The sequence below is a fragment of the Melanerpes formicivorus genome, unplaced genomic scaffold (assembly GCF_026170545.1).
Source record: "Melanerpes formicivorus ecotype bairdi unplaced genomic scaffold, bMelFor1.0.p_v2 SCAF_3, whole genome shotgun sequence".
NCBI lineage: Eukaryota > Metazoa > Chordata > Aves > Piciformes > Picidae > Melanerpes > Melanerpes formicivorus.
In genome coordinates, this window is record NW_027142355.1 from 13,398,487 (window position 1) to 13,419,229 (window position 20,743).

At 41.1% G+C, this 20,743-nt stretch overlaps 1 protein-coding gene and 1 long non-coding RNA gene across 2 annotated transcripts in view; one reads left to right on the forward strand and one right to left on the reverse strand.

Annotated features, from left to right (window-relative positions):
* LOC137454304 (uncharacterized) overlaps positions 1-20,743 on the forward strand; it is a 109,534-nt gene that overhangs the window by 10,642 nt on the left and 78,149 nt on the right. The gene's annotated exons all lie outside the window — the stretch shown is intronic.
* Positions 15,653-20,743, reverse strand: part of PIK3CG (phosphatidylinositol-4,5-bisphosphate 3-kinase catalytic subunit gamma) — a 30,442-nt gene continuing 25,351 nt past the window's right edge. Inside the window, exon 11 of the mRNA XM_068167004.1 lies at positions 15,653-17,694. Within this exon, the coding sequence (XP_068023105.1) occupies positions 17,413-17,694 (282 nt within the window). The 3' untranslated portion in view covers positions 15,653-17,412. The remainder of the gene's footprint in view (positions 17,695-20,743) is intronic.

Here is a 20,743-nt window from a genome sequence, read left to right on the forward strand (position 1 = left end):
CAGTGCACTTGATTCTCCTGCTCAAGTCTTTCCACTGGAACAACTGATTCTTTGAACACATATAGCATAGCTTCTTACAGGGGAAACTCTCTAGAGGCTTCCCCTTTAGTATGTATAGACCTACTTTTAGGCAGTGGTGATTTCCTTTGTTACTTTTGGTTTTCTCTGAACCTAATTGTTGTATTTGGAATAACACAGCAATTACCTTCTCTAGATCTCAGTGGTTTCCTCTGTTGTTCTAGGTCATGATCTTGTAAGTAGGCATGTGCCTATGGACCTTTGTGCTTGAGCAGCTTTCACTGTTGGATGTCTAACATTTGATCTCTGAGAAGTATTTTTTGTGAATAATGCATTTCACAGTATCACAGTATCACAGTATAACTTAGGTTGGAAGAGACCTCGAGGATCATCGAGTCCAACCTATCAACACAGACCCCATGACTAGACCATGGCACCAAGTGCCACATCCAATCCCCTCTTGAACTCCTCCAGGGACGCTGACTCAACCACTTCCCTGGGCAGCCCATTCCAATGACGAACAACTCACTCGGTGAAGAACTTTCTCCTCACCTCGAGTCTAAACCTCCCCTGGCGCAGCTTGAGACTGTGTCCCCTTGTTCTGGTGCTGGTTGCCTGGGAGAAGAGACCAACCCCTTCCCGGCTACAACCACCTTTCAGGTAGTTGTAGAGGGCAATGAGGTCACCCCTGAGCCTCCTCTTCTCCAGGCTGAACAGTCCCAGCTCCCTCAGCCTCTCCTCATAGGGCTTGTGTTCAAGGCCTCTCACCAGCATTGTTGCCCTTCTCTGGACACGTTCAAGTGTCTCAATGTCCTTCTTAAACTGAGGGGCCCAGAACTGGACACAGTACTCAAGGTGTGGCCTAACCAATGCAGAGTATAGAATAGAATAGAATAGAATAGAATAGAATAGAATAGAATAGAATAGAATAGACCAGGTTGGAAGAGACCTTCAAGATCATCGCATCCAACCTATCATCCAACACCACCTAATCAACTAACCCATGCAACCAAGCACCCTGTCAAGTCTCCTCCTGAACACCTCCAGTGATGGTGACTCCACCACCTCCCCGGGCAGTCCATTCCAATGGGCAATCACTCTCAGGGGCGCAATGACTTCCCTGCTCCTGCTGGCCACACTATTCCTAATGCAGGGCAGGATGCCATTGGCCCTCTTGGCCACCTGGGCACACTGCTGGCTCATATTCAGGCGGCTGTCGATCAGTACCCCCAGGTCCCTCTCTGTCTGGGAGCTCTCCAGCCACTCTGACCCCAGCCTGTAGCTCTGCATGGGATTGCCGTGGCCAAAGTGCAGCACTCGGCACTTAGACTTGTTGAATGCCATCCCATTGGACTCTGCCCATCTGTCCAGTCGGTCGAGGTCCCTCTGCAGAGCCTTTCTACCCTCTAACTGACTAACATCTGCCCCTAACTTGGTGTCATCTGCAAACTTGCTGATGACTGACTCAACCCCCTCATCCAGATCATCAATGAAGATGTTAAAGAGGACAGGGCCCAGCACTGCTCCCTGGGGGACACCACTGGTGACTGGCCGCCAGCTGGATGTGGCACCGTTCACGACCACTCTCTGGGCTCGGCCCTCCAGCCAGTTCCTAACCCAGCACAGAGCGTTGTGGTCCAAGCCATGAGCTGCTAGCTTAGACAGCAGTTTGCTGTGTGGGACGGTGTCAAAGGCCTTGCTGAAGTCTAGGTAGACCACATCCACAGGCCTCCCCACATCCACCAGGCGGGTCACCTGATCATAGAAGGAGATCAGGTTGGAGAGGCAGGACCTGCCCTTCCTAAATCCATGTTGGCTGGACCTGAGCCCTTGGCCATCCTTCAGGTGTGCAGTGATTGCCTCCAGGATAATCTGCTCCATCACTTTCCCTGGCACTGAGGTCAGGCTGACCGGCCTGTAGTTTCCAGGTTCCTCCATCCGACCCTTCTTGTGGATGGGGACCACACTGGCCAGTTTCCAGTCACCTGGGACTTCGTCTGTGAGCCAGGACTGGAGGAAAATGATGGAGAGCGTCTTTCCAGTGTAAGACTGAAACTGGTTGGTTTTCTTGGGGGAAAGATTGGGATCCTGAAAAATGGAAATGTCATGGGTTTGTGTTAAAGTCTGTTCTTGGACTTTGTGACTAAGCTTCTAAAAACTGGACCAGCCTGTCTAGATTTACAAATATATAATCCATCAGAAGAGACTAGCAAAAAAGTTGCTTTTTTTTTTTCTCCAGGATTATATAATTTTCTTAGCAAAGTAAACCAAATATACTACATTATAGAGGTCTTCCATTGTTTATTGTTTATTTGCAGGCCTGTTCTTTAAGGTGTAGGCAATTCCCTCTCGAACACAGCTCAGTTCTCTGTGACCCACTCTGACAGCTGTATTAAGAGTAGCTGGAGGTGGAGCAAATTCATTTGTGGGTTTAGGACCTTAAAACATGGTGTGAATGTTTGCCAGATTACTCCCTGTGTTTTTTAAAGGATAGCATTAACTATGCACTTCTGTGAGTTCTTTTGCAAGAAAAAAGTACTGCCCTGAAATGTCCTAATTATCCTCCATGTTACAAGTATGATAACATGGCAGTGTGGAAATACATCAGTCTGAGGCCATTAGTGGGCTGTCTGCCATTCTCGGGTGAATTGTTTCTGGCTCCATACCATATGCCTGATGGTGGCATGTGTCTTCTCAGGAAGGACAAATTGCTCTCCTTCATGTTTGGCAAGCTTCTGCTGGCATGCCTAGGAGGCCTATATTTAGTACTGGAACTGTTTAGTCAACAAGCTGGGGAAATTGTCATGATGATGTGACTAGAGATTTACCAAAGCTGTTTTGCAACAGCTGAAAAAGACATGGTTGAAATGGGCTTTGAATTTCTAGCTCTGAATCTTGTTCCTGTTTCCTCTGGGTACAGTACATCCCTCTCCCAAGCCCAGGACTGCAGGGTTGCAGCTGGAACTAGAGCTCATTCACTGTGATTTGACATTAGTGGGATTCCTACAAAGATGGCTGTTTTGATATACCCTGATTGGTACCCCAAACTTTTCTCTCCTTGTTCTGTTAAATCCTGGCTGCAGCTGTCTCCTGTCCTGCTACCCTGGTGATAAGTGATATCCTGGCTACCTAGAGCTCACATGCTCCCAGATGTGTTGAGAGCAACGATCCATAGAGCAGCAGCAATTGTTCTCATTGAAAACCTCTTTGCCTGTCATTTGCAATGGGCATGTGGCCTATGTACCACTGAAAAAGCTCCTGAGATCAAAGGCAATGTGAGCCCTGACACACACTACGGGGATTTCACGTCCTCTGTTCTTTCTCCCTTGTGAAACAGCAACATCAGGAACCTCTCAAAGAAGTAGAAAGATACCATAGGGTTATCTTATTTATCTTATTTCCACCCCAAATTTTCCACGGGGATATCCATTGTTCAAGAAGAGCATCCAAGGCTTCTCTTCTCAGAAAGCCATGCCTATGCGAACGATGGTCTTGGTTATATAGTGTTTGTATTATAAATTATACATTCAAATATTTTTTCCTATATTTAAGCTTTCCATATATAGCAGTGGTAGCAAGAGTGCAAAAGAAATTACCTCTTGAGGAAAAAAAAAGGCAAATAACTCAATGTAAACATAATTTTATTGCCTTTATTTAGGCTGTGTGAAGGAATGGATGAGCTAAAGTAAACAGGCTTTTTATTAACAAAACTTTTCAACTTACTCTGCTCATAACTCAGCTCAAGGTACATAAAAAGCCAAAAACATTAAGGAGGACTTAAATTTCCTCTTCTTTGCTTAAAAAATCCATATGACTGTTTGCTTGTGTCTTGCCACATATTCCTGTAAGCAAAAGAATTCTGGATCTATTCTTAAAGACATTGTCAAAACGTACCACAGTCACAGAATCAGAGAATCACAGAATTAACCAGGTTGGAAAAGACCTTCAAGATCATCAAGTCCAACCTAGCACCTAGCACCATCTAATCAAATAAACCATAGCACTAAGTGCCTCATCCAGTTTTATTTTAAACAATTCCAGGGACAGTGGCTCCACCACCTACCTGGGCAGCCCATTCCAATGGCTACTTACTCTTTCTGTGAAGAATTTCTTCCCAACATCCAGCCTAAACTGCAAAATTGTTTTAGAATCATAGAATTGTTGGGGTTGGAGGGGGCCTCAAGGATCATCCAGTTCTAAACCCCCTGCCATGGTTAGGGACACCTCACATTAAATCAGGTTGCCCAGAGCCACATCCAGCCTGGCCATAAAAACTCCCAGGGACGAGGCTTCTACCGCCTCCCTGGGCAAACCATGCTTCACCCTCATGGTGAAGAATTTCTTCCTAACATCCCATCTGAATCTACCCATTTCTATTTTTTTTTTTCCATTCCCACTAGTCCTATCATTACCTGAACACCTTGAAGTCCCTCACCCGCCCCGTTTTCCCCCTTCTTCCCCTCAAATCCCAGAGCACCTGGGCTCTGTTGGAGTCTCCTCCCCACCCACTCCCATTTTTATTCCCCACCAGGAGAGGTGGAGGCCCTAAGATGAGCCCTTCTGGGCTGAGGGATCCTCCTCTCATTGCTGGTGAGTGCCCATGGTGCACACTGGGTGATGGTGACATCAAAGGCTGGGGGGCCCGGGAGCCCCCTGGTTGTTAGGGCAATGATTGATGATTCCTCCAATATCTTCCATGGGTGCTGGCTGGGCCTCCATACTGGGGCTGAGCTCCTCTGTGTGGTGTCTTGGCTGGTTGAAGGTCTTGCCCCTGGCTCTGGGATAAATGGCTTTTAAACAGCTCAGTGGTTGAATTTAGCCATTAGACATTCAGAAGCCTCTCCAAGGTAAAAACTCCTACCAGGAAAAATTTCAAACACATGCCTCAATATGTAGCTCTTTATAAATACATTTTTATACATGTACTAATGTATTTTTAAAATAATGTATTGTTATGATCAATTATCAACAACCATATTATAAATATACACAGAAATTTAAAAAAAGAAAAAAGTGGGTAAAATAAAGATGAAATAAATAGTATGGTTATTTTTTTTTATTTATAATGCTACCAAAACCAGTAATTTTGCACCTCAATGCATTGTCTTACATACGCACATGAGGTGTGCAAAACCCATTTGGGACACCATGGCACTGGACTACTCTCTCAGTCCAGAGAGGGAAAGAGACTCAGTTCTTTTCAATATTCCTATGTTGTGAAATTAGAGGCATAAACGAGGCCAAAATATCAACAGCTAGATTATTTATTACATAAATAAAGTGGATGGATCAGAAGGGGAGAGAGAGAAAATAGAGAGAGAGAAGAGTAAAGGAGTTATTTTACTACACCACTCCCCCTCCCCAAGACAGTTTGAGTCTGTGGAGGAAAGGTGCTGCAGGAGATGTTGGGTCTGTAGAGAAAGAGTGCTGAGGCTTTGGCTGTAGAAGACATGTGGTCCTCTGGGCAGCCTCTTCAGCTCCATGAGTTGCAGCAGGTGGAACTTAGGACACAGAGAGAGGGTTCTGCTTCTTCCAGGCTCCATGGTGACGTCTCTGTCGTTTTTCTTTCCGTTTTTCTTCAGAGCAGCATTGCCCAAGGCTTTTCTTTCTCTCGTGTTTTCCTTTGCTTGGGCATTTAAATCTTCGATCTGAAGTAACTGCTGCTTTTGATTCTTGTAGCTATAGCCAAAACATGACAAATGATCTGTGCTTGAGTTGGCTGTATTGTAGTTTTCTGTATGCTAATCAGGAGGGTACTGGGGCTTGCTAATACTGCATGCATTTTCTCTTCATTTGCTGTTTCAGTATTGCTGATAGCCTATTGCACAACTAAGAGCTAGGAGTTTCCTTTTTCCCTGTATGTCTCTTCTGTGTTCATTAGGTTGTCCTGCTTATTTAATTACTTTGAGGGCAGATCATCTTCTTAGGCTTCTTGGCACAATATTGTAATTTCTTGAAGTTTTAAGTGATTTGCCACTTTTTATCATAGTACAATTTTTAGCTTGTCTTTCAGTGAACAAATATTGGTCAATACTCTTGGTATTAGAAACAACTCACATCTTTTGCTTATTTTCAGTAGCTCTGAGTAAACTGAAGGAGATTCTTGACAACCTTCATTTGCTTTGATTAGCAATTGATAGACTATTTTTAAGTATTTCTCATCATCTGTCTATTTGGCCAAAAATAATACGAAGAGCTGGTTGTGCATGTCTAAAATATCCATCCTGTACAGATCTGTTAAATCTCTCAGATGTTAGTTGTTGACTATTACTTGAGGAAGCTCACTGCAGATCCCTAATCTAGCAAACACTGCCACATGGTGACTCATGGGTATGAACATTCTTCAAGTTGTAAACCATCTCTACTCCATTTATCTGTGAGGATCATATTTGCTTACATCTTCTGCTGGAGCGCTTTTTCTATTAATAAAGTAGCATTAAGAAAAGTGCAAGCCATAAACCAGTTGTTAGGAGGGTAGACACTCATGAGTAAGCTAATGTACACTCCTTTTACAGGGACAGTTCTGATGTTTTTATTACAGATTAGGTCAGCATTAAGGATAAGCTGCTTCTATTTGGGCAGAACAGTTAAGAAACTAAGTTATAGTATAGGATCACAGGATCATAGAATGGTCTGGGTTGGAAGGAACATCCAAAGGTCATCTAGTCAAACCCCCTCTGCGGTAAGCAGGGGCATCCCCAACTAGATCAGGTTGCCCGGAGCCCTATTGAGCCTCACCTTGAATATCTCCAGGGATGGGCCCTCAACCACCTCCCTGGGCAACCTGTTGCAGTGTTCCACTGCCCTCATGATAAAGAAGCCCAGCTCTCAGTTTTCAGAGCCTTGCTGTAGTTTGGACTGGGAACTTGTAAGGCTCTGACACAGCCTGATTTACCATTCTGTCTGTTTCCATGTTTGATTAAGACTGAAAATCTACCACACTAATTGACAATCATCAGGTAATAGTTTCCTCTGAGTTTAGAAAGAACAGCCACCTACTCCTGCTGTGCTCTGCTGGACACATTTGGGCATTGCCATCCAGCTCCTTGAGTTTTGGTTCTGGTGTTTTGAATGAAGGAAAGATCTCCAGCTATTTTTGATCATTCTTGCTGAGGAAGTGCACAGTCCATCTCTCTCCCTGTGTATCCCTCTGAGAGGTGACCTGAATATCTTTTTCAGAGCCACTGAAGTATTTTTGTTGTGATGACCACGTACCCTGCTTCTGCAGTCCATAAGTCTAGAGTTTGTTTATTCCATCCAGAAGTCCTCGGTAGCCAAGAATACTTTGTCATTTTGGAAGTTAATGTTGTGGTTTGAGCCTTAACTGGAGTTTAAGAGCTCAGATGGTAGCAAACGGATAATTCCTCCCCCGCTCCTTTGCCCTGATGAGGAAAAAGAAGAGAAAGGAAAAAAAAAAAGGGGTAGGGGAAAAGAGAAGGAGGTATATCTACCAAAAAATGATCTGGAGTCGGTTTAGAAGTAGGAGAAGTAAATTTTTTAACCAAATATCTATCTATCTATATATATGTGTGTGTATATTTATATTAGTAACAGGGAGGGTTTAGAAGGGTAAGGAATAAGGATGAATAGGAAAATATACAAAACCAAACTTGGGTGGTCTTATATTTTCCTCAATGTATGTGAATTTCAGTCCTTTAGAGAAGCGTGGATGCCGTAGAGAAAGACCAGGCCTGACCCCGTGGCAGAACTAGCAGGCTGGCTATGGCTGTTGGTCCTCTGGAACAGGTGAGGCAGAAGCAAGGAGAGCAAATGACCACAGCATCTTCCTTTTTATAGGCTTGCTGGACAGGAAGCGGGAGTGGAATAAACCACCTTCGACCCCCGGGGACCCCTCTTCCTGGGAGGGAGAAGCCAAGTCCCTCTCTGTTCACCTGGATCAGGTTTCTTTTGTCCCCTAGGGAAAAGCAGGGCTCTCTCAGCCCTCCACCCAGGATGGGTGTAACCCACCACAGTTAACCAGTTTTCTGAAATTCTCCTAAAATACTGATTGTCACAAAAGTCTCATTTTGTCTTCATTTGTAGCTGGCACTGCACAGTTTGGGGGGCATTTTCTGTTTGTGTTTCTCCAAATGTTGGAGCTTTTTTCATCCTTGTATCATGGTATTTTTTCTTACAGACTTCTATATGTTCTCATGCCTTTTTTTTTTTTTTTTTTTTTGTGTCTTTTAAACTATGTCCTTTCTGGATTTGTAAAATTTCTGACATCTACAAATATTTCTTTTAGCTGTTTGAACAGAAATATTGCTATTTTCCCCTCTTCTGCACTCAAGGAACTTCTCCTTGTAAAAGTGTTGTTCTTACTGGTGCCAGCAAGTTGTCTACAGCTAGTGGTGTTTGTGTTTCAAGGGTTATGGTATCCTTTAAGTTTTTGGGAGGTCTTGCTGCAAATTGTGTGACGTCTGCTGTATTTAAACAACTCCTAGCAGACTATCTGTACTGTGGTTCCCAAGTCTTTTTGACAAAGTGGTGCTTTTAATTATTTCCTGTGATTCAGTTTCAGTTTATATTCTCTTGATCTTGTAAATAATGCTAATACATATTTCTTGTGCTTTAGCTTTGGTGCTTTGTAAATTAGGATATTTCTGTCATGATAAAGACTTCCATGTATCTTTTTCATTGGCCTATCTCTCATGTAGGTGCCTAACTCACTTCTTAGCAGGTCCAGTTGCTGATGCCATTATTTAAACTGGTAACAGTTTAGGATAAGATGTACACATGGTACTGTCTGGGATAACTAGACTGCAGTAGCCCCATGTTACTGCTTCTTTTTTGAGTTTGGATCATCCTGGAGACAGTCTGTATTTCTGTTGCTATTGTACTAACTGCATTAAGACTTCTCCACTTTTTCCAGTCAAAAGTGTATTCACAATGAAGTTCCTTTTCCACTTTGAGTCCATTGATAATAGTGGTCAGGAGGGTGAATGCAGAGCATTAAACTTAGGAAAGCCTGGTTTTCCAGTGCTTTGCACCTTGAAGCATCTATGCACACCTTTTGCTGATTTCTTTTGCAGTTAGATTCCTTTTCTAAAGGGGTTGACAGTCAGGAGAATTTTTAGCAAGTTTCTCTCAGAGCAGGTGTTGACAGTATCTCAGTTACCTGCATTTGTGACACTTGGTTCTTTTGCTAGCATTCAGCTGTGCGTTCAGCTGGCTCTAAGAAGTGGACAGTCTATTCGGGTTTTAGATTTCAATGTCTAAGCAACAGTAACAAGAGAATAGAACTGAGGAACTGGGGGAAACATCCTGGGTAGCAGCTAGGAATCATAATCCACATTATGGTTTTACCTATCAATACTGGGGAGAAAAGAAAAAACAGAAGAGGAAGTTTGTTTTATAAACTGTATTTGTTTTCATTGAACAGTTCAGATAACACCAGTACCAGGACTCTGAGAATAAATTTTGCATTAATTAAAGACCGCTTTGAATAGATCCCCCCCCCCCCGCCCCGCATTTAAGTGGATGACTGATGTCATAAATATATTCTTTCACATACAAATCTCTGCAGCTCATACATATCTTGGTTAGGAAATATGAGGCAGAAGAACACTTTATTTTTCTTGGATGTTTGTTGTTCTTTTTCCAGATAGACTTTGTAGGCCTAGTATAGAAAAGAAGGTTTGAGCCCTGCGGGAGGGCAGTCCAACAGAGAATTAAGAGAGAGCAGGGAATGAACGGTGGTTGGCTTCTTGGAGAGGTGGTGAAGGGTTAGTGGAGATACCATCAGAGCAGTCATGAGGGAGATCTGTATTTAGCATCCACAGCTGGCTTTTCAGAAAAAGATATGTCTACCTATGGGGACAGAGGAAGAGAAGAGAGTTTAAAAGTGTCAGTGCTCTACAATTATATAACTTGGTGAGTTATGAGGGTTTTAATCTCCAATTTGGGGTGCGAGTCTTGTGTTCCAGACCACTTGAAGACATTGATTTCCTTTTCTTCTGGTGCTAACAACATCATAAAAACAATCCTCTTGCTGTTATAAATCCTGATGCTGTACTTTGTTGTCTGTGTTTAGATGAATTGGAAGAATAAGGAACTGCAGAGCACAGGGTAAACTAAACAGGCTTTTATATATGGATAAATAAAGATTTTCAGGATCTCTGAAGAGCTCATGTTAGAATTTACAGAAGAAAGCAGAGGGAGAATAAGGAAAGGAGAAGAGTGGGAATAAATGAGACATTAGGGAAGTCTTCCAAGAGATGCACTCCTCAAATCCTTGTGACAGACACTTGGCAAACAGTGAGTTGTGCACAGCAGTTGCATGAATCCTGTTAAAGAATGCTTTTGGTAATGTACCTTACCTGCTGAGGTCCAAACCCTTTTGCTGCTGGCTGTGCACTCAGAGCCCACAAGGGAGAGGAGTGGTGCCATTTCCTCCTCAGATGGAGGGTCAAGTGCCCACCTTTCCTTTTTTGGAAAAGCAGAGTGATGGAGGCAGAATCTGTCATCAAAAGCCTGTTGGTCTGGCCTTTGGTGCAATGCGCTTACCCTTGCCTTGAAGCCCTAGGACACGTAACTCATCCCTGACTTCTACATCCATCTTTGCCATGGCTGCTGCCACTTGGTTCCTGTTGCCATGGGAAAGACAGAGTTGCACCCAACGCCCACCTACCGCCCTCAGTCTCCACAGGACCTTCAAGTCTCTGGTCTTGTTAGTACCCACTCTTCACTCTTACTTCAGTGTGCTGTTGCATTGAGAGTCCCAAAGATTGTCCTCTGAAAAATTAACATTTAGCTCATTAGCATCTCCCTACAATACAAGATCTGCAATGGCATGAAGAATAATGGCATGCCTTTGCATGAGGCATTACCTTGAGTTGAAATGTCCCTGTCTAAAGTATTTTGGTTTCAGATTGCTTTAAAGTTACTGAGATCTCTGGGTATTTTTCACTCCAGGCAGGCAGAATTACTGTTTTGTAAGGTTTGGAAAATATATCATATTCTGTGGGAAAGAAGCAGGTTTGTAAAACAGAGATGCTGTCATGAACTTCATCAAAATGAAGGATAACGTTGGCTGGAAGGAGAGCATTTCCTGAGGAGACCTGTTTATCTCACTGAGATTCTTTCATGCAGAGACATTTGACAGCTGAGCAGAAAAGCTGCCACCCTGCATCAGAGCTAGAGTCTGTCCAGGCCAGTATCCTGTTCCTGACAGGAGCCAGTTCCAAATGCTTCAAAAATGCATTTCTATCATGATGGCAAATAATTTCCCCATGTGACGAGTTTAATGCCAGTCCCAGAGACTTGATGATTGATTTCAGGAAGAAGCAGAAGACTAATTGTTTCTTTGCTTTTTTTATTGGTTTGCTTGTTTGTTTTTAATCCCTGGTAATTTACCAATAAGTAATCTGAGCAAAATTCAGCTCTGGCTGTATTTCAAATTATTAATGAACTCTTTATGATAGAACTGCATTGTGGCAGCAGATTTCTTAGGTTATTAAACAGTCAGCCCTCATAGCGTTTTGCAGGATAGTTAGTCGTGATAAAGGAAGATATATTCAAAGGCAAAGGAGGATCTGGTACAAAGTCTGAGCTGTAATTTTAAAATCATTTTGTACTGTGGGCCATTAACATTTCCATTGTCTTTCTCCTTTGAGGGAATTTACTTTTCATTACATTAGATTTGATTTTTATCTTTTCAAGAAATGCTGCTATCTACAGATTATTATTTTCTGTTTGTTTCTTCATGCACTTAATAAACGGATCAGTGGAAAACTCTAACCATAGGCACTACAGCTTTGAGTGACCAGCATTGCAAACTGTGACTTCTAATGCTGAACACCAGAGAGACTGCACCCAAGTGTGGGATGTGCTTGTACTTACTAGATATAGCACTTCTGCCATACACAGTTCTCTTTTGTTCGCTAAAATTAACTGGCATGTGTTTCTGGCACTGTGCTGCTGCTGTTTCCAAAGTGACAGCCTCTTCTTTTGCATCCCCTGGATATTACCTGAGAAATGGTACATCTTTTTCTAAACACTGCCTTCTTGCTTTCTGCAGCCTATGAAAGGGTCTTGCCATGTCAAGTGCTGCTGTGCACCCACTTTTTCACATGAAGTGCACACTTGCTCATTATCAACAGGCAGGACATCAGCCTCTCTCTTGCTGCATATAAGAATCCCATTCCTCCAGTCCAGAGGAGGGCTGTGAAGGTGATCAAAGGACATGGGGATGCTGTTGGATGAGAAGCTGGACATGAGCAGGCAGTGTGTGCTTGCAGCCCAGAAGGCCAATCACATCCTGGGCCGCATCAAAAGATGCGTTGCTGGCAGATCCAGAAAGGTGATTCTGCCACCTTACTCTGCTCTGGTGAGACCTCACCTGAAGTACTGCATCCAGGTCTGGAGCCCTCAATATAGGAAGGACAAGGACCTGAAGGAACAGATCCAGAGGAGGGCCATGGAAATGATCAGGGGGTTGGAGCATCTCTGCTATGATGACAGGCTGAGGGAGCTGGGATTGTTCAGCCTGGAGAAGAGAAGGCTCCAGGGACACCTAATAGCAGCCTTCCAGTACCTGAAGGGGTCTTACAGGAAGGATGGAAAGAGACTGTTTACAAAGGCCTGCAGTGATGGGACAAGGGGCAATGGCTTCAAACTAAATAAGAGCAGAATTAGATTGGATGTCAAGAACAAATTCTTCACTGTGAGGGTAGTGGAACACTGTAAAAAGTTGCCCAGGGAGGTGGTTGAGGCCCCTTCCCAGGAGATATTCAAGGTGAGGCTTGACAGGGCTCTGGGCAACCTGACCTAGCTGAGGATGTCTCTGCTGACCGCAGGGAGGTCAGACTGGGTGACATTTGGAGGTCCCTTCCAACCCAGACCATTCTATGATTGTATGAAAAGCGATGTCCTTCTGACCATCTCCTTGTATCATAGTAGAACTGGTCACTAACACATCTTTTCTCTGACATGATGATGTGTAAACTTCACAAGGTTATAACCATGTCATTTGTATCTTTGAGTCCTTATTATTTAATGGTGTCACTGCAGACAAACTCCTTTCTCTTCTCCAGCACCAATTTTATTTTCTGCAAATGTGCCACAAAGTTTAAATATGTATTTGTACTTTTTCTGGCCTCTGAAATGCAGAATAAGGTATGTGTGGCAGGAATTTCTTCTTTAAGACTTCTGTCCTGGAGAACAGACAATTTCTGGAGTGCTGTTTCCAACACGTGTTGTCTATAATTGCAGTTAGAAGATTCATGAAAGCATGTCAGTGTTTTTCAGACCCTTCAGTGTCACTGGGATACTCAAAGGGCCTATCAGACACTACAGGCACTTTGATATTGTAGATTTTAATTTTAATAGTTTCTCATTTTCAAGACTATGTTCCACAAACTGCTTTAGAAAGTCATCAGCACAGAGCCTGTAATCTACATAATCCTTGGGACTACTTATGCAGATTTATGGAATGCTGCTAAGTAGACAGTAAAAAATGTTTATAATGAAAAATACCTTAAAAGAGTTGTAATTTCCATTGATGTTTTTCCCAAGTCAGTTGTTCATATCTTTATTTCTGTACCACTGGTCACATTTTAGAGAAAATTCTGCTAAATATGCGTTAAATAAGACTAAACATTCTGCTAGTGATAGGTTAAATACCTTTAACAAGTGCAACTGGTGTATTGAGTGAAGATCTAAATATAACTATGCAGTACACCTTAGCTCTCTTTCAACTTCTTTTTCTGTCCTGGAATATAATTAGGCTGGAGCCTTGGGGACACACTCATTGCTAACCAACATCTCAATGATCTTACTAGAGCCAAAGTATGTGTCAAGTCACAACTGAGCCTGAGGCACTGACTCTAAGAAAAAATTCAAGTTTCCACTGTTAGGTGCTGCGGTAATGTGAATTTAGATTACCAAGAAAATAGAATACATCTTAAAAGAAAAAGTAGACCTCAAAAATTTTAAGTTTCAACAAATAATCTTAGGGCTAACAGAATATAAAGATAATTAAGACCTACTCAGAAAATTTAGTAATTTTCTCTCTCTACATGCTGTGTAAGAGCCTGTGAAAAATGTGGTTAGTGACCAATTCACATTTCTTGACTTATACCTTTTATAAATCAGCTATTCTGAAGCATTTGGCGTTTTTACACACTGGAAAACATTAGGCCCAAACTCAGGTAACTGTAGTTCAGCTTTCTGCTCCAGCAGTGGTGGCTGTGATAAAGCTCCAGCTTTCAAGGCCATCACTGCAGAAAGTGATGGCTGTATTCTGCATGGGGATGGGCAGGTGTGTACTTGTGCCCACCTCCTCACCTGAAAAGCAGTTCCACTCCACCTTAAAGATAGACTGCCTCAAACTACATCTCTCTCTTGGTTTCCCTTGTGTCAGGGATTGCCAGAAAATAGTCAGTTGGGGGTTGAGCTTTCCAGAGGTATATGAAAGCCAACAGATAATCAGCCATAGGAATGCACAGCTGAGTGCCAGTGAGCTGCCTAATAGCTTGTTCTGTAGGTAAAAAGGAGATCTGGCAGCTACATCTTTAACACATTTAACACATCCAAATGCCGGGTTCTGCACATTGGCCACAACAACCCCATGCAGTGCTACAGGCTGGGGTCAGAGTGGCTAGAGAGCAGCCAGGCAGAGAGGGATCTGGGGGTGCTGGTTGATGGTAGGCTTAACATGAGCCTGCAGTGTGCCCAGGCAGCCAAGAGGGCCAATGGCATCCTGGCCTGCATCAAGAACAGTGTGGCCAGCAGGAGCAGGGAGGTCATTCTGCCCCTGTACACTGCACTGGTTAGGCCACACCTCGAGTACTGTGTCCAGTTCTGGGCCCCTCAGTTTAGGAAGGAGGAGGGAATTTCATTCCTGTATTATTGGTTTTTTTTTCACTTTGCTGTGTATTTCTGTATGTATGTTGTAAATACTGTAAATTGTGTACATATCCTGCATTCCCCCAAATTGCTTGTAAAATATAGCATTTTTTTTCCTTTTGCTTCTCTGGCTGGCTAGCTGTGGGTTTTTTTTCTTCCTCTTTGTGGGGGAGAGAAGGCTAGGCCTTCTCTTTCAAACCCACCACAATCACCAGTCTAAGCTTTGTGTAGGAATAAACTGCTTTCCTCTGGGTGCAAATGTCTTGTAGACTTTTTTTTTTTTTTTTTTTTTTTTCCCTGTGAATGAAGGCTACTTGGAGTGCTATTTCCCTCGAAATTGTGATTAGCATTTATTTCCCCATGATGGAGTTAAATTTAGCAGCAGATTTACTTTTTAAAACTGCAAACTTATTAGTTTCAACAGCATCCTGGCTTTTCTCAGGACCAGCAGGACCAAGGAAGTGTTCCAAACAAAACAATTCTGTAAGTCTACTAAAATCTTCAGATTTTTTTTTTTTTTATAGAACAAACCAGGACTGAAGTGTTCTTTATAAAGTGGTAAAACTCTATTCACATTTTACAATTACAATAATTGCAATTCTAACATAACAGAGTATTAAAATTTAAGGTATTTGACATTGTATGGAGTTATTAATATGGAACTAAAACAATTCTTCTGAATGGGCCTTTGAATAGGATTTCTCACTGAGATTAAATAGCCTTTAAGTTAATGGATAAAAAATATTTAGGTGTATTTCAGGCAAAGCTATTCATGATGATAACCAAATGAATAGAACATGTAAATTTATTTCAGATCTATAAAATACAAATCAAAACCCATAATTTTGCAGACAATGCCCACTATTTAGTTTATATTTTAGTATGGTCTTAAGACTGTCTTGCACAGAATAACAATGTAACAGAACAACAAAATATTCTACATTTTATCATTTTTAGATTTCCTTAACTAGAATCTACCACATACATCAAAAATAGTTGTACACAGTAATCAATTAAACATCTACATTTCAAGAAGAGATTGGCTGTGTCTCATAACAGAGACACCAGTTACAGTACACTTATTAAAAATCCTTCAAGAATACACTCAGTAGTAATAGTGGCAGCAGTAATGAGAATCTTAACAGCTCTGTGAAATAATCCAAGGAAATGATAACAGAATTAAAAAATTCAGTTGATCATTTATACAGAACGTAAACCCCATGTAATGCTACAATGAAAGAAGAAATTACACAGGCATAAGTGCAAAAAAGCAATATTATAAGCCATCTTCTCTCTTTGGTAAAAATCAGTTAGCAGGAAGCATACCATAATAATTCAAGTCAAAGACTAATTCGTGCTATAAATATTCTTTCCTTTCCTACCATAGGCACACTCGGTAATTTGCAGGTATCCTACAGTAGCGAAGTTAAAATTCTTCTTAACACTCTCCATTTTTATCTCTTTTAAGTTTAAATATTGAACTTAGGCAATCTTTTTCTTTCATAAATAGCTTTTCAGTACAGTCTCTTAAGAAATTAAAAATAAATAACAAAATATACACAGTTTCAAAGATTACACTGAATTCCTTCTAGGTGTACCCCAAAAATATATCACCGAAGAATAAATAGCTTTGGGTTTCTCAAATATTTGGTATAATGTCGATTACTCTTAGATAAGTTTTCTCTGAGGAGTAAGGAAGTACCATTGCTTTTTCTACAAAGATTGTACTATACAGGTATAATTTTATTAACTTTATAGTAAGAATATAATCTGTAATATATTAGGGATATGCCCCTTAAAAAAGTACAACAAACCTTTCAAAATTAAACCTTCAGAATTTCAGGCTCAAACCTGAGGAAATTCCAGGGAACTATGAAATTCTCCCGGTAGGACAATCAAAATCAGTTGTCTATCTCAGGATGCTAAAGTTATTCCCTCTAGGGGATAAACTATTAAACATCCAAAGCTGTTTTCTACTGACAACATATTAAAAATCCAAGAAGGACAAAGTGGTAAGGAAGGGGCAAAAGAGAAGGATGTGGATGAAAAACACTTGAGTGTAAGCTATGCTGAGAAAGAAGTGAATTGCCTAAAGAGATTTCAGTTCAGCCATAGGTTTTTAAAACAGATGCTTCTGCCCCCTTTGTTTTGTTTTTTTTTTGAAGGGCCTCATGACAATAAAGGTAATGTCATAAGGGATTTATATTTGCATTTGTAGGTTATCATCATACTCAAGGTCCTCCTTCATATTTAGCTGAAATTATTTCTAAAGACAATAAGAAAAATGCCAGCTATGTGAGCAAAGCAACCAGTTAAAAGAATCCAGCAACTTCAACTGTCGTTAGATGTTCATAAAGAAAACTGAAATACCCAAGTACAGGAAGACCTTCTGGAGGGGCAGAGCAGAAGTCCTTGCCTTTTTAGAAGATCCATTTAAGCTGCCAGCAAAGTAAATACAATTTTGACTGCTCATTTATTTGGCATTCATAAATGACATGTAGATTCGCTAACCTCCTATTCACACCCACAGTTGATTTACACAAAATATTAAGCAGAATGCTTTTCTACTCCTTGTTTGATTCCAAGCACAAGATGTAAGAACCAGTTAAATTGCACAGTCCAGCCCTTATCTCTGCAAACCTCTATCTGGTCAAGGAAATGCTTTTTGGCATCTTCTTCACTTTTCCCCACTGTCAGTGAATCCCGGATGTATTCAATGTCTTCTTTGCTGGTTAATTGTGGCATTCCAGTCATTAGCATCATGGAGAATAGAATGATCAGCAGGTTTGTGTGATGTCGAAGAGCTAAATAAGCCTTCACACATACATCCTACAAGACACAAGAATTTTTGGTTAAATGATGGGGTGAACTGAGAGGGATGGTGTAGGAATTTCACAAGACTCATGAACGAACACTATTCAATCGCTTGAGTATGTCAGAGAAAACCCAGCAGAGCCATTCACCTGAGCAGAAACATCCTGCAGTATTACTTCATTCATCACCACACCTTGGGGCAACAAGTACTGTTTCGGTGTACAAACTAAAGGCTCTTTTTAATAATATGATATTAATTACTCAAGCATAAAATCTTCACTAAAATTTCTGTGGCTGTTAAAAGAGACAGCAATAACTGTCTTCCTTTCCAGTTGGTATGTTCCTATTTAAAGGCCATGGCTGGAAAGTGATACCAAACGCCAAAGCACCTGCAGGGGACTGTTCTTCATTTTATATATATGTCTATTAACTTTGTAGAGGTGACAGCTTATTTAATGGAGATTTTTCAGGCTTGGTGTTCTGAGAAATTTTTCCAGTTGACAGCTCTAGCCTTCAGGCATGCTGCCTAGCTGCAGGACTCCTCTGTTCATGTACTGTCATACTGGATTCCATGAATTATTTTTTTAATAGCTTTTTAACTTCCATACAGAAGAATTAAATTTCTACAGCTTGGAAAATCATGCAATGCTTTTTAAAAGAATATTTAATGTAAAGTGACTAATACAGAAACTGAAATTATTCCTATATTAAATTTATTACTTATTTACTTTTAGAAATACCATCTTAAGGAAGACAATGCAATGAAGAAATGTATCATATATTAGAAAGTTAAATTTTGTTACATTACTGCATTGTAGGCCAGATGAAAAATACTTCCAGGAAGATTGTTGCAATTCAAACCAAAGCCAAAGCAATGCCAATTTCTACCCAATTCGATATTCAGTTTTAACCTTTCAGCAAATGTATAGAAATTGTTAAAGAATTCTTAAGATAACCAAATATTTTCATATGAAATTCCACCAAATCTCATCAGCCTTCTAGAACTCTATTTTGTACAAGGTGTATGTTGGTCTTCTTCCTTAGAAACAGTAAGAAGTGCACAAATAATCTTTGTAACATCTATCAATGTTCATATTGGTAACACCAGGACAGCCAGCCAGCCAGGTTAGGAAGGCATTAAGGAAAGATGATGATACATTGAAAATCTGTCTGTAGGGTTGCGTTTTTCCCTATTGCCTGGGCCCTTAAACTTTTCACAGAATCACAGAATGGTAGAGGTTGGAAAGGACCTCTGGAGATCAACTAGTCCTACCTCCTTGCTAAGGTAGGTTCACTCAGCAGGCTACCCAAGGCTGCATCCAGGTGAGTTTTGAATGTCTCCAGAGAAAGAGACTGCAACGTCTCTGAGAAGCCTATTCTAGTCCTCTGTCACCCTCAATGTGAAGAATTTTTTCCTCGTGTTCAGACAGAACTTCCAGTGTTCTAGTTTGTGCCTGCTGTCCCTTGTCCTGTCACTGGGTAACACTGCAAAGAGTCTGGCCCCATCCTCTTGACACTTGCCCTTTAGATATTTAGAAACATTTATAAGATCCCCTCTCAGTCTTCTCTTCTTCAGGCTAAACACTCCCAGGTCTCTCAGCCTTTCCTTTTAAGAGAGATGCTCCAGTCCCCTAATCATCTTGGCAGCCCTCCACTAGACTCTCTCCAGTAGTTTCTCACTCTATTTCCAAGTAAATTCTATCCTGAAATAAGATCATGCTTACAAACTCTAATGCTAGTTTAGCTCTAGTGAAGCAGAAGATAAATTTCAATGACAAGGAACAATTTACGACAGAAAACACCATCATCTTATCACAGGGATTAGTTTCTCTCCGTGACACTGGGGGGGGGGGGGGGGGGGGGGAAGGGAGAGAAAAAAAGGGGGGGAAAAGGCAACTCTATTTATGTATTATCAACTTCAAACAGAGAAGTCTTGTCACAAGAGTTAGTACATGTTTTGTTCCCCTTGAAAGAGATGAAAGCTCTTTAGAGTTCTATCAAAGAAGGTTTTACATTTCTTTGTGGATGATGCTTCTCACTACTGCAGGTGTCTGAGACAGAAAAACAATTACACAGTCAAGAACCTGGCATCACTACATCTGAAAGGCAGTCCTTCCAGGAATTCAAAAGACTTTAAAACCCCTGTATCTGTCTGTTACAGTTATTTATTCAGACTGGAACTGAATGGAGCTTTGAATTAACATCTTTCAAGAAAACAAATTTTCACACTTCTAAAGCGAGGCAGAAAGAACCACAAACAACACATACCTACGTGTCAAGGATATGGAGATGTTTACTGTGAGATTAAGAAGGCGGCCATGGGCAAAATGAGAGGAGGTGAGGAGAAACCAAAATTCTTTTGTTCAACATACAATAAGAAATCTTTATTTTGAGAATTTGAAACTGTCCCAAGAATTAGTATCAGGCATTTCTAGAATAGAAAGTGTCCAAGCTCTATTATGTAGGCCATCCCTTCCCTGTACAGTATACTGCAAGAAAATATTTTTTACTATCACCCTTACTTGAAAATCAAATACATGGGATTTTGTAAAAACATGGTATAAAAGAATTTGATTGGTACTGAAAATACAGATCTCTGTATTGCCAAGTCAGCAGAGTAATGAAAAAACCCATTAAATATAATTAATAAAAATGCACTCAAAATTTAATACAAAGACAATTTTAAGCAAGCTAATAATAAGTAGGTGGACAAAGCTCAAAAGATTACAAAGATCTGAGATGAGGGTCTCTCAAGAGTTTCTACAAGTAAGAAGTGGAAGAGTTGTGTGTCTATAGGATTAAGAGTTGCCTGGGTTTCAGCCAAAGGCTGGAAATGCCAGCACATGACACTTACAGCAAGAGAAATCTGGACAGTACTAAGGCAGCTGAAAAAATTCATTGACAGAACATAAAAATACTCGTCATCCCAGATTGAGTCATGCTTTAATACATCTTTGCAAATAGGCCACAATATCCTCCTTAGGATATGATAAAATATTATCCTTAGGACTAAAAATATTACTTCCTGCTAAGCATTTCTATGATGTCATTAATAACCTCTTGC